The sequence below is a fragment of the Callospermophilus lateralis genome, chromosome 9, assembly GCF_048772815.1.
Source record: "Callospermophilus lateralis isolate mCalLat2 chromosome 9, mCalLat2.hap1, whole genome shotgun sequence".
NCBI classification, from domain to species: Eukaryota; Metazoa; Chordata; class Mammalia; order Rodentia; family Sciuridae; genus Callospermophilus; species Callospermophilus lateralis.
The window spans coordinates 1,969,311-1,981,748 of record NC_135313.1 but is presented as its reverse complement, the minus strand read 5'-3'; the positions used below and the strand labels follow the sequence as shown (position 1 = coordinate 1,981,748).

General features: G+C 59.1%; 1 protein-coding gene across 8 annotated transcripts in view; it reads right to left on the bottom strand.

The window, feature by feature from the left end:
* The window catches only part of Hdac4 (histone deacetylase 4), a 256,818-nt gene that overhangs the window by 59,334 nt on the left and 185,046 nt on the right, over positions 1-12,438 (bottom strand). For all 8 annotated transcript variants that reach the window (XM_076866635.2, XM_076866634.2, XM_076866638.2 and 5 more), the window contains exon 7: positions 6,392-6,513. In XM_076866635.2, the coding sequence (XP_076722750.1) occupies positions 6,392-6,513 (122 nt within the window). The remainder of the gene's footprint in view (positions 1-6,391; positions 6,514-12,438) is intronic.

Genomic DNA, 12,438 nt, shown 5'->3' with positions numbered 1-12,438 from the left:
ACTTCCTTTTCGTCTGCAGATGCCCACAGCCCGGTTCAGACACCAATGGCCTCTGTGAAGGCAAGCAAGGCCCTGAAGCAAGAAGGGCCGCCCAACCCCACGTGATGTGAGGACACCCAAGCCAACTCTGGGGTCTGAGTGCCAGCACCAGACGCCCCAGCGCTCACCTTGCCACTGCACAGCTAGCGTGGGACCTGTCGTGGTGCCTGTCAAGCCCTCCTGTGTGGACAAAGGCCACCTGCATGTGGAAGCCCACAGTGGTCCCCAACGCCTCCGTGTGGGAGCCAGACCCATCAAGTCACAGTCCCTCGGTGGCCCCGTGGGAGCTCCAGCAGAGAGGTCCAAGACTGACTGCAGCCACCACCCTGGCCCCCCCAGCTCTAGCGCCATCTTTGGACTCCTCTGACTACGGCCTCCGGCTTGGCCTTGCTCAGGCTCTGAAGCCGTGTCCAGGCTCCTCTCCCCTTCTGGCACTTGTGGATCTGTAAGTAGTGAGACGCCAGCTTTCCGCAATCAGTCCCCTGCTGCTCTTGGTCTTTCTGGAAAGGGCAGTTCCCTGCTTGTGCTGGAACCAGGCAGCTGACTCCACCATGGGCCTGGGTTGTGTAGGCAACCACCAGCCTCCTCCATGTGAAGAAGCCAGAAAAACAGGCCTGAGAAACCAGGTTCTGGAGAACTGGAGCTGTGTTCACCAAGGTGCCAGAATTGCCAGGGTCCCCGGCTGCTCTGGGGGCACTGACTCAGGGTGCAGGGCTGTCTGTTTCACGGCATCTGTACACAGAGCAAGGGACAGTCCACCTGGACGGCAGCTGATTAAGGCTGAAGGACAAACAGCGTGGACACAGCGGACCCCACCTCTGTTAACAGCACAGACCCACGTGTTCCATTTCTCTATTCATTTTTCTTACATTACTTAAAAGCCAAAACAAAAGAAGCCAAAATCTGTTCTTAAAAAAAGAACACTTTTTTCCCACCACCAAACTCTCAGCTGAGGCCCACCAGGGTTCCTGCAACCCCTTGCTGGGTCTAGAGACAGAAGCTACAGACCACAGAAGTAGCCTTTGAGGTGCTGCATCCACCCACAGGGCGGAGCCTGCCTGTCTATGGCCCCGTGTGGAGGGTCTTCTCTGCAGGGCTGCCCAGATAACCCTGGAGCAGTCAGTGTGGCATCATGAGACAGTGTGACAAGGACATGCTGAGCTGGCCACGGACTAGCTGTGCTATTGCAGATCATCACAGGGATCTCCTCCAGGCCCTGCGGGATGGATTGGAGGTCATCTCAAGGTCACAGCTCTGACTAGTTACCAGGTGGCAGATCCTGTCTCTTCCCCCATCCACTTATGTCCCCTGCTAAGGTTTGACTCCCAGAGTCTACAGGGCTGGGCCCTCTGCCCTCTGACCCGCCTGCTGCCCTCCCTGTGTCTCCCACAGCAGGCCCGTCCTGCAGCCCTGCCTGATGCCCCTCTCTGCAGCACATAGCGGCCGGCCCTCACCCAGCATCCTCACCTCTCCACTGCCCTGCTCTGCACCTGGAAGGCCTCCTGGATTCTGCTCTGCTCCTGAAGGGCACTTCCTTGTCATGCAAGGGAGACTCAGGGCAGGACGCACCACCTGTCTGTACTCGCCCTTCCCAGCCAGGGCCTGCTCCATGCCACGCAGGACCCACAGCCTGTGAAAGTGAGGACTGGCCTCAAGCACCTCAAGACACCAAAATGAGGGCAGTGAACCAATGACCCTCTGGAGCCAGCTCTGCCTGTGGGATGGCCAGAGGCAACTGACAGGCTGGAGGCCACCACTCTGGCACTGGCGGGGGACATGACAGCACAAGACCCTGCCCCTGTGGAATCCACTGGACCAGCAGAGCCATCTCAGGCTGGGGAGGGGCTATGCAGCAGGCAGATGAGCCTCCCTTCAGGGCACAGGAAACCCTCGCTGGCACCCAGGTTTCAAACCAGGGTGCACTTGTGCACCTGGAGGTGCTGCCTCGCTGGGCTGCGGGGTTTCTGGTGCCAGGTGGCGGCAACATGCATGGGCCCTGCAAGCACTGGGTGCCCCTGGAAAGCCTCATCTCCCGCCTCAGCAGCCCGGGGAGCTCCCCAGCTGGAAGGAGCTGCTTCAGGACTGAGCCACGTCCCAGGAGCCCACTTCTGCAAGGTGGCTGAAGTCCGGACACAGGGTCTTCACCTGGCAGTGAGAGCTGTACTTGATGGCCCGCAATCACTCCAGCGCCGCCATGGTCAGGTGGGGCATGTGGGAGTTGCACTCTGACCCCCCTGGGCTGTCCGAGAGGTGAAGCAGCATCAGGAAGCACATTTGGAGAGCGGCTCCGTGAGCAGAGGGTGAGCATGACTCCACGTGGGCAGTGGCAGGCAGGGCTCGCTCTCTTCAGAGCCCATCAGGCAGATTACAAGTAACGCAGCTAAAACCATGCGGACCTCCATCTTCAATCCCCCCACGCCCAGGGCCTGCCTCTGCCAGCTCAGACACCTGACACCAGGCTACAGACGGCTTTCCCCAGTCAGCCACAGCACAGAACAACTCTCTGAGGTGGGAGGTGGCACCAGGCACGAGGAGGGGCGGGCTCTCCCAGAGCACCGCTGCTGTTCTGGCTCCATGCCCGCCCCACACCCAGCAAGGCAGGCCCAGTGGATCAGCAGAGAGCTGTCAGCACCCCGCTGGCAGGGCTCAGAGCCGGGCATGCTGTGCCCTAGCTGCTGTTCCCTGTGTCCAAGGACAGGTCGGAAGCTCTGAGGAGAGCCGTGAGGACAGCAGGAAGGCACTGACAGAGGGAGGCGAGCTGGGATCTTCAAGGCAGAACAAAGGAGGCAAGGAGGAAAATGGGGGACGAAGTCCAACACGGAGCTCACGAGACCAGGAGGGCGTCCAGTGAAGGGTCATGGACAGAGTGTTTCGAGACATATTTCTCTCTCAGGAGGTGGTGGGAGCCCCAGGGTTCACACAGCCCAGTGACAAGAAGCAGACCCTCCTGAAGGTCCTGTGCTGCTGTAGAGCTCTGGGAACACAGGATCAAGATTCTGCAACAGCCACGTGACGGGCACAATCGTGACCTGACAATCCCGTAGCAGGATGACTTGTGTTCTGGTCCCCGCCCATCGTCGGCCACTAACGGGGCAGAACAGAGTGCTCCTGCCAGGAAGTCTCCAAGGTTGAGTGATCCCAGCAGGAGGAGGTGGGGTGCTCACCCCAAGGAAGCGGGAGAAGTGTGTGAAGCAGACAGAACCTGGGGAAGACCCTGTGGGGCAGGGCCCGGTAGTGGCAGCCAGGGCTGGAGGTGACCAGGTGGTACAGCCAGGAGCAATGTCCCCCAAGCCAGAGCAGAGACCAATGGTGCTGAGCCTGACAGTACAGAGGGGTCTGCTCTGCCTGCCATTAGAAACAGGCACATAGAGAACTGACCAGAGGGGGAGCATGGCCAGCTCCCATGGGTAAGGAGTGCTGGCAGCGCACTCTGGCCCAGCAGACCCACCAGAGCTAACAGCACCATCAGGACAGCAGGCAGCTGCCTTCCCATGTAGGGGCCGGCTCACAGACATCACTTTCTGATGAAGATTAAAAGGCAGTTCTGCAAGGGCAGACCGCAGCTGCAACACAGGGGGCAGACATGGGAGCGCACGTCGGGAGTGCCCCGGGGACAGCACCCAGAGCCTGGCAACAGCTCTGCTGTCCTGCCGTATAAGCTCCAGGAGGGAAGGAGGAAAGCTGCCTGAGCTCCATCCTGTGACTGCTGCCGAGCACTGGGCAGCCTATGGGCTGGAAGGGAGGACTGCTCTTGTAGACCGCTCCCTGGGCAGTCTGCTGGAGGACAACTGCAAAACTAAGTTTGCTTCCAAAAGTGGAAGATCATACATCGAGCCCGCATGCACAGGGATCAAGAGCCTCGTGTGGACAGCGCTCCTGGCCAAGCCACCTCCCAAGGCTGTGCTTCCACTCTCCCTCTGAGATGCGCACTGCAGTTCCACCTCCTGATTCAACGGCTGGAAGTGTTTGCAGGTGGGGCCGGGAGGCAGTCAGGGTTGGATGAGGCGAGGAGTGGAGCAGCGCCCTGGGGTGGGCTTGCTGCTTCACCCTGACCCTCTGCCACATAAGGCTGAGGCAGGAAGGCCCACCATATGCCAGCAAGTGCTGGTGCCATGATTGTGAGCTTCCCAAAAAACACGTCTTTCTGAATTTCTCGAGCACTGTGTAAGCTGGGTGTGGACTAAGAGCACTCTACAGAGGACAAGCAAAGGCCCAGAGGGGAGCAAGAGTGTCCCTGACGCACAGTGCATGAGCAAAGGAGCCCACTGGACTCCAGCAGCTGATCTGGACCCACTGGCCCAGTGACAGTGGCCACCCTGGATGCATAAGGCATGGGCAGCCCACTTGCTTCTGTCACGAGGGAGGTGAGACACTTGAGAAGGCACAGGTGTGAACCATCGTCCAGGGAGTCCACCGCAGCACATGCCAACAACGCCTGAAGGCTCGTGCACACATGGATGTCCCACAGAGGCCCTGGAAGACCGAGGCACAGGCAGACTGAGCTGCAAGGTCATAGTGAGCCAGTGTGGGCCGAGCCCAGCAGGTGTGTACATGCACAACCTGCTTCTGGAGACTGAGGCTTCAATCCAGGGGCAGCGCTTCACACCACAGTCTCCCTACTGATGATGTTCTTGCTACCAAGGAACACGTGGGCTGTCCAGCAGCATGGGCGAGGCCTCACTCTATGAGGCTTGCTGGATGAGGCGGAGCGGGCGGCTGGGGAGCCTCGCTGCACGCTGCTCTTGGTGGTCAAGTGTGCCCCCAGGTGAGACTGTTAAGGTGCTAGGGTGCCTCTTAGAAATTGGTAATGCAATCCCATCTTAATGAAGGCCTTCCAGAGCACTCCCCGGGGTGAGAAGAGATTTCCCCCTGGTCCTCATGGAAGGGGTTCTGGAGGTGACACTGCAACACAGATCTGTGGCGTCTCTTCCAGCTAACTCCAGAAAGACAGCTCAGCATAGGAGGCCCACAGCCACGGAAACATGTCCAAATGGCAGGGGCTCTGTCCACGACTGTAGGCCACGAGGTTGCAGAGATCAGCAGGGACCGCCATGTGACTGTGCCGTCTTCCACTGCAGTCGCCTGGGGCTTGCTCCCAATTACTCACGCAGGCTTCTGCTTCTCAGAGTGGTGCTGCCTGTGACTCGCTGGGGGCCGGGGAGAACCCGGCGTACCCAACCCCCTCCCTGCTGTCCCCGCCAGGGGATACCTAGAGCCACTGGGGAGCCTGGTGGAGCAGGTGGTATGCACTGTGCCTTGCTGGGGATGAGTTTGTGGCTGCTTTCAGGAGGGCATGACCCTTAGTGAGAGCTGACTGCCAAACTCCACCCTCCACTCTTCTGGGGATACCCATTCCTCCACTGGCACCCTGGCCTGGCATGGCGGCCCTATCACACAACCCCAGGCAAGGCCAAGCCCTACTCGGGCTGAGCTAAGGTGCCCTCCTGTCAACTCCCTGCTCCTGACGCCGGCTCTGCCTGGGGCCACGCTGTGTTGACCCAAGGCCCTCCTCCACCAAGCTGGGAAGGCAGGGAGCCCTGGCTTCCCACAGGCTGTCTGACAGGTGAAGCAGCTGGGTGTCTGAGTCCTTCAGTACATTTCCACCCAGAGCTGCCTGGAGTTCTGTGGGTACATAGAATTGGTGCAGTCTAAAGTCTATCCCTGCAACAGCGAGATGAGGGTGTCCCTCCTCCGTGCAGGCTGATGCAGCTCAGTTCTCACCCTCTCTGCAGAACCCCAGGAGAAGCAGACTTCTCAGGGCCCTGCTCTTCTTGCCACCCCAATGGACTACCCACAGTCACCCTGACCCTTCTCCAAAGCCACTGCCCAGTTAAACCATAAGCCCACAGCATCTGGCTGTCTTTTCAGACTGCTCCAGTGCCGCCTCCCTGCTTCTAGAATAGGCTTGATGCCCTTCTCGCTCCGCTCAGAACAAAACTCCTGCACCGAGCTGTGGCCACCTGGGACTGCCCCCACAGGGCAGGGTGGATCTTGTTCTCACAGGCTCTCCTCCCTCTCTGGGTCCCGACCAACTCCTGCTGGACACAGCGTAGAGGCAGCAGAGGGCCGCTGGCTGACTCACTCACCTGCTGAACATGCCTGCCTGAGGAGCAGAGCTGCTGCATCCCTGGACAGCAGTGGGCCCTGCCCTTGCCCAGGGAGGACTAGCAGGCCTATGTGCGTGGGCTATGTGTTTTGGAATGAATCAGAAGGTCATGCTTGGGGATGAATTTTCAAACTGATGCTCTGGCGAGAAAAGCCCTCACTAAGCACATCCTGCATGTGGCCCAGCACAGCTGGGGTACAGCTGCCTGGCAGAGAGCCCCAGGCCACAGCAGCCCTTGGCACTGACCTGTCTTCCTAAGAGGGAAGTCATCTTTGGCGTCATACATTCCTAGGACCGGGTGGTTGTAGGAGGCTGACACCCCGCTCTGGGGCGGAGAACTCTGGTCAAGAGAACTGTGCTGCGTTTTCCTAGAGAAAAGAAGAGAGACAGGTCAGCTTGCCCAGGGCACCCCTGAGCCTGCAAGTAGTCCTCTGGTAGCCCTTTCTCAGGAGCCATGGTGCCCGTTAGCACAGCCCCTCTTCTCTGATGCCAATAAGCTGGCCGACAGTGCCACAGCCTCTCTGACATCACCCAGAAATGCTCTTCTGAGATCCCTGTGCTCAGCGGTTCTCTGACCACCAGGGTCACTACCGGCCACACAGGGGCTCTGTCCACAGGGTACAGAGCAAAGGAAGACAGAGGGGCTCGTGTCCAAGGGACCCAAGATGAGGTTGCAGTCAGGCGAGGCAGGGTTGGGGTGGTGACCATGGGCATGGGAGACTTCTGGGCTCTCTTTGCCTCCCTGAGAGTGGGAGCCCCTGGGGATTCTCTTCAGCAGAAGCCCCCGGAACCTGCCCTCATCTGAGTCTTCTGTCATTTTCCTTCCTTGGGGCAGGGGCAGGTCAGAAGCAATAAACAAACAAAATCCCCACACCTTCCTGGGGCTCACTCTAGAAGCATATTCTTTCCAAATGGCCGGGGCCACCCAAAGTCCTGAACACAGCTGGCAGCAGTGGGGAAGAGTCAGGAGTGCGCCATGGGGACTCACAGCTCCTGGGGCCACCCAAGACGACCAGCACAAGGCCTCTGTGGACACACTGCCAGTGAGTTTTGCTCTGAACACTGACAGTGAGTGTACTACTACATTCTGTGGGTCTTTAAGCTGCATAATCTGCTTAATGACTGGAAACAAACTGGCCAACTTTCTTATTTAGAATTTGCTAGATTATCCATCTGAATGCACAGCATTCCACGTGCACGCACCTGGAGTTATCGGAGTCCACCTGGGAGCTCTGGAGTGCACCCAGGTGTATATTCAAATATCTGAACATGCACACGCATAGCGTGCTGAAGGGGTCCCAGAGACAAGCGCCCGGGTCTGGCCCCAGGACTCCAAGCAGCTTCGGGCCATACCCCCAGGCAGGACTCTGCTCTGAGGAGGTCTCCTCCTGTCTGCCCACAGGGTGCTCCAGATACACAGCCAGGGCTGGGGGCCTTCGTCTGGGGACAGGGCACGTGGACACATGCCCCACACAGGAGCTTCCTGGAATTCCATGAGGACATGGAGCCTCCTCTCACAGTGGCCTCACAGAATCTGAGAGTAACACCATTTCTCCCCAGGACCGAACATCCCCATTAGTCCCCCGTGCGCAGCGTGGCAGCCTGGGCCTTTTCTATTCTCTCTTGCTCCTTGGTAAGAAATGCAGCAGGACCTCGCTCGCGCCATGTGAGTTAGAGACAGTCACTCAACAGCTGCACACGACTTCAATGTGACCATCTAAACCCATCACGTGGGACACTCACTGTCACTGCACCTGATGGAGCGTGCTTCGGAACCCAGTCAGAGGGCCAGGCTCTGGCTGCTGAGGATCTGAGGATCCACCTCACAGTGAGAGGAGCTGTGGGCATTAAACCTTCCAGTCAGCTGCAGCAGGGGGCAGCTACGCACAACCCGCCACGGGCTGTGGCTCCAGCAGGCCGCCATGATACCAGGCTGCCCACTGGCCCAGTGGGCCTCTCAGGAGGGTCCAGAGCCATCAGAGGGTGCCCTCGAGTCCTCATGACCTGCAGGGAGAGCAGCCCTTCCCAAACACTGCAGCCTCCAACAGCTGCCGCCCGAGGGAATGGGTCCCAGGTGCTCAGCATGGTGCCCAGTCCTGTCATTCCACACCCCTACCCAGGCTTGGGCCTCCCTGCAGGAGGATCTGCAGGAGAGGAGAGCAGAACTCCACCCCCACACATGCCCTCACACACCCCTATTTCATATACACACTTTTCCAACACACCCACATGCTCACACAATATACCCATGGCACCACACGCAGGTCCCCACACACACTCCAGCCAACCTCCGCCTCCAAGGGCCACACGGCAGAACAGCTCCCTCCACCCAGCTCATCCCTGATCAAGGTTTCTCTTCCATTTCTGCAAACTTCAATTCCAGCCTGGGTCCTGGCTCACAGAAGCCAGGGCTGGTGTGCACAGGAGGCCCTGGAGGAGGGCCCAGCATGGTCCCCAGACAACCCTGGGGCTGGGTGTGCCAACAGCAGAATGATTGGCCAGCATGCATGAGGCCCTGAGTTCATCCAGCATTGTTAAAATAAATAAGTGGTAAACAAATTAGATAGCAAAGCCCAAGGCAATCCCTGTCTTACTGGAGAAGACCTTAAAACAAACACTGTTCTGCTTTCTTTCCAAACATGATCTTGACGGTAGAATGAAACAATACAAACTCAGTCCCTTAAACCCTATAAAGAATTGGTCTTCCCCATTACATCAGATTTATACTAGTGTGTGATGTAAATACAACTCTTGCGTTTAACGCACAGTTCAATAGAACCATAATAGATCTGCATGTGTAACTTCAGATTTTTCTAGTAGCCACAAGAAGAAATGGGCAAAGCTGTTTGAGTATTCTACTTAACGCAATACCTGAACACACTGCGGTTTCAGCCTGCAGCCCTTACTAGTGGGTGCTCAGCCTGTCTTTACACGGGTTGCCTGGAAGCCGGTGCTCCTGCCGTCAGCACACCTCAAGGGCACGTGCTGTGCTTTGCGGGCTCAGTGGCCACACACTGACCACCACGCTGGACTGTGCAGTCCAGCGAATTTCAGGCTGGAGCACGGGTGTCTGTCCACATCCAGAATCCCTGCTCAGGGAGGCCCGACAGCCCTACCTCCAGGGGCCTCTGCAGCTCACTCTGCTGGCTCCCATTCCTTGTAACTGGAAGCAGCAGGTGTGTGTGTGGGGGGGTCTGCCCCATCTGCGCATGCTGCCTGAGCCCCAGGCCGCTGCTGGGGTCACACTGGCCCTCTTACTGCTGTGCGGCCCTGGTGAGGGAGGTACCCTGCTTGTGGGATGCTCACCTATTAACCCTTGGTGGCCACAGGTAAAGGTGCTGTGACCACAACAGTACCAGGCTGGGTGTGGGCACGCTGTACTTCTCCTGGGTAAATACCAGAAGGTGTCCTGCTGGGGAGGGCAGGTGGACAGCCACCTCCAGAGACTGTCCAACTCTGTCCCTGCAGGGCGGGGCCACTCCACCCACCTTCCCACCACCCTGGCCTCTTAGAGCTGAGCCAGCCCAGAAGGTGCATGGCCAGTGCCCTGTGGCTTTGATTCCTGTGTCCTTGAAGATCCCCATATGGCAGTCTTCTCATGTGCCCCACGCCTCATGCGGGCAGAGCTGTTTCCATCCCCAGCTTTCTTCCCCTACTGTCCACCTGCATTAGTGAGCACAGAAGCTCAATCATGGTGTCCGATGCAGGACGGTCACAACGCCTGCCCTCCCTACCGTGTGTGCCACAGGCCCTTTGAGTTTCTTAAGGATGTCCTCCCTCCCTCCCTCCCTCCCTCCCTCCTTCCTTCCTTCCCTCCCTCCCTCCCTCCTTCCTTCCTTCCTTCCCTCCCTCCCTCCCTCCTTCCTTCCTTCCTTCCTTCCTTCCCTCCCTCCCTCCCTCCCTCCCTCCCTCCTTCCTTCCCTCCCTCCCTCCTTCCCTCCCTCCCTCCTTCCTTCCTTCCCTCCCTCCTTCCTTCCTTCCTTCCCTCCCTCCCTCCTTCCTTCCCTCCCTCCCTCCCTCCCTCCTTCCTTCCTTCCCTCCCTCCTTCCTTCCTTCCTTCCCTCCCTCCCTCCTTCCTTCCTTCCTTCCCTCCCTCCCTCCTTCCTTCCTTCCTTCCCTCCCTCCCTCCCTCCTTCCTTCCTTCCTTCTGTTTAGAAGTTTCAAATTTTGATGAGGTAAATGTTTCAAGTTTGGGGGTTTACAGTTGTTTCGGTGGATCTTTGCCTCCCCTCCCGCAAAGTTGCCAAACCATTTAGCTCCCATGCTGTCTGACCAGCTCTGAGCCACCTCAGTGTGGTGTGACACTGGGGCCACAGCTCAGCTTGAAGGTGCTGTTTCCCAACCACAGTGAATGCATTTCACTTTGGGGGTTCTCAAATGATAAACCTGCAGTCACCCAACTCAAGGAAAACAAGCTTGTCACCTGGCTATCGTCCTTGAGATCAAGGTTGCCCCCTTCAACTGTGAGTGTCCCCAACTTTTGGAGTATAACAGAATTCCCAGGCACCAACCCAGGGCAGTATCCACCCTGCATGTGCCTGCTCATGGGGTCTTCCCATCTGCCCTCCTTGCTCCCAGGAAACCCTTTCCACCTCTCTTCCCTAGGAGGCACCTAATCCCAGACCCCGGTGAAGTCCCTGTGCCCAGCTAATTATAAGATGACCCTTCCTAAGGGTCTCTGGACTAGGAAGGGCCTATTCCACAGCCTGCCTTGCCACTACTTCCTATCCCACCCCTCCCCAGCTGTCCCCATCTGTCCCCAATTCCATGGCTCTCCCTCCAGGGCTCCAGTGAGGTCAACCCTGCCAGCCCTCCTCCCCGTCCTACTGTGTGCATCTCCATGGCTCTCCTCCAGGGCTCCAGTGGGGTCAACCCTGCCAGCCCTCCTCCCCGTCCTACTGTGTGCATCTCCATGGCTCTCCTCCAGGGCTCCAGTGGGGTCGACCCTGCCAGCCCTCCTCCCCGTCCTACTGTGTGCATCACCATGGCTCTCCTCCAGGGCTCCAGTGGGGTCAACCCTGCCAGCCCTCCTCCCCGTCCTACTGTGTGCATCTCCATGGCTCTCCTCCAGGGCTCCAGTGGGGTCAACCCTGCCAGCCCTCCTCCCCGTCCTACTGTGTGCATCTCCATGGCTCTCCTCCAGGGCTCCAGTGGGGTCGACCCTGCCAGCCCTCCTCCCCGTCCTACTGTGTGCATCTCCATGGCTCTCCTCCAGGGCTCCAGTGGGGTCGACCCTGCCAGCCCTCCTCCCCGTCCTACTGTGTGCATCACCATGGCTCTCCTCCAGAAGTTCCAGTGGGGTCAACCCTGCCAGCCCTCCTCCCCGTCCTACTGTGTGCATCTCCATGGCTCTCCTCCAGGGCTCCAGTGGGGTCAACCCTGCCAGCCCTCCTCCCCGTCCTACTGTGTGCATCTCCATGGCTCTCCTCCAGGGCTCCAGTGGGGTCAACCCTGCCAGCCCTCCTCCCCGTCCTACTGTGTGCATCACCATGGCTCTCCTCCAGGGCTCCAGTGGGGTCAACCCTGCCAGCCCTCCTCCCCGTCCTACTGTGTGCATCACCATGGCTCTCCTCCAGGGCTCCAGTGGGGTCAACCCTGCCAGCCCTCCTCCCCGTCCTACTGTGTGCATCTCCATGGCTCTCCTCCAGGGTTCCAGTGGGGTCAACCCTGCCAGCCCTCCTCCCCGTCCTACTGTGTGCATCTCCATGGCTCTCCTCCAGAAGTTCCAGTGGGGTCGACCCTGCCAGCCCTCCTCCCCGTCCTACTGTGTGCATCACCATGGCTCTCCTCCAGGGCTCCAGTGGGGTCGACCCTGCCAGCCCTCCTCCCCATCCTACTGTGTGCATCTCCATGGCTCTCCTCCAGGGCTCCAGTGGGGTCAACCCTGCCAGCCCTCCTCCCCGTCCTACTGTGTGCATCTCCATGGCTCTCCTCCAGGGCTCCAGTGGGGTCAACCCTGCCAGCCCTCCTCCCCGTCCTACTGTGTGCATCACCATGGCTCTCCTCCAGGGCTCCAGTGGGGTCAACCCTGCCAGCCCTCCTCCCCGTCCTACTGTGTGCATCTCCATGGCTCTCCTCCAGGGCTCCAGTGGGGTCGACCCTGCCAGCCCTCCTCCCCGTCCTACTGTGTGCATCTCCATGGCTCTCCTCCAGGGCTCCAGTGGGGTCGACCCTGCCAGCCCTCCTCCCCGTCCTACTGTGTGCATCTCCATGGCTCTCCTCCAGGGCTCCAGTGGGGTCGACCCTGCCAGCCCTCCTCCCCGTCCTACTGTGTGCATCTCCATGGCTCTCCT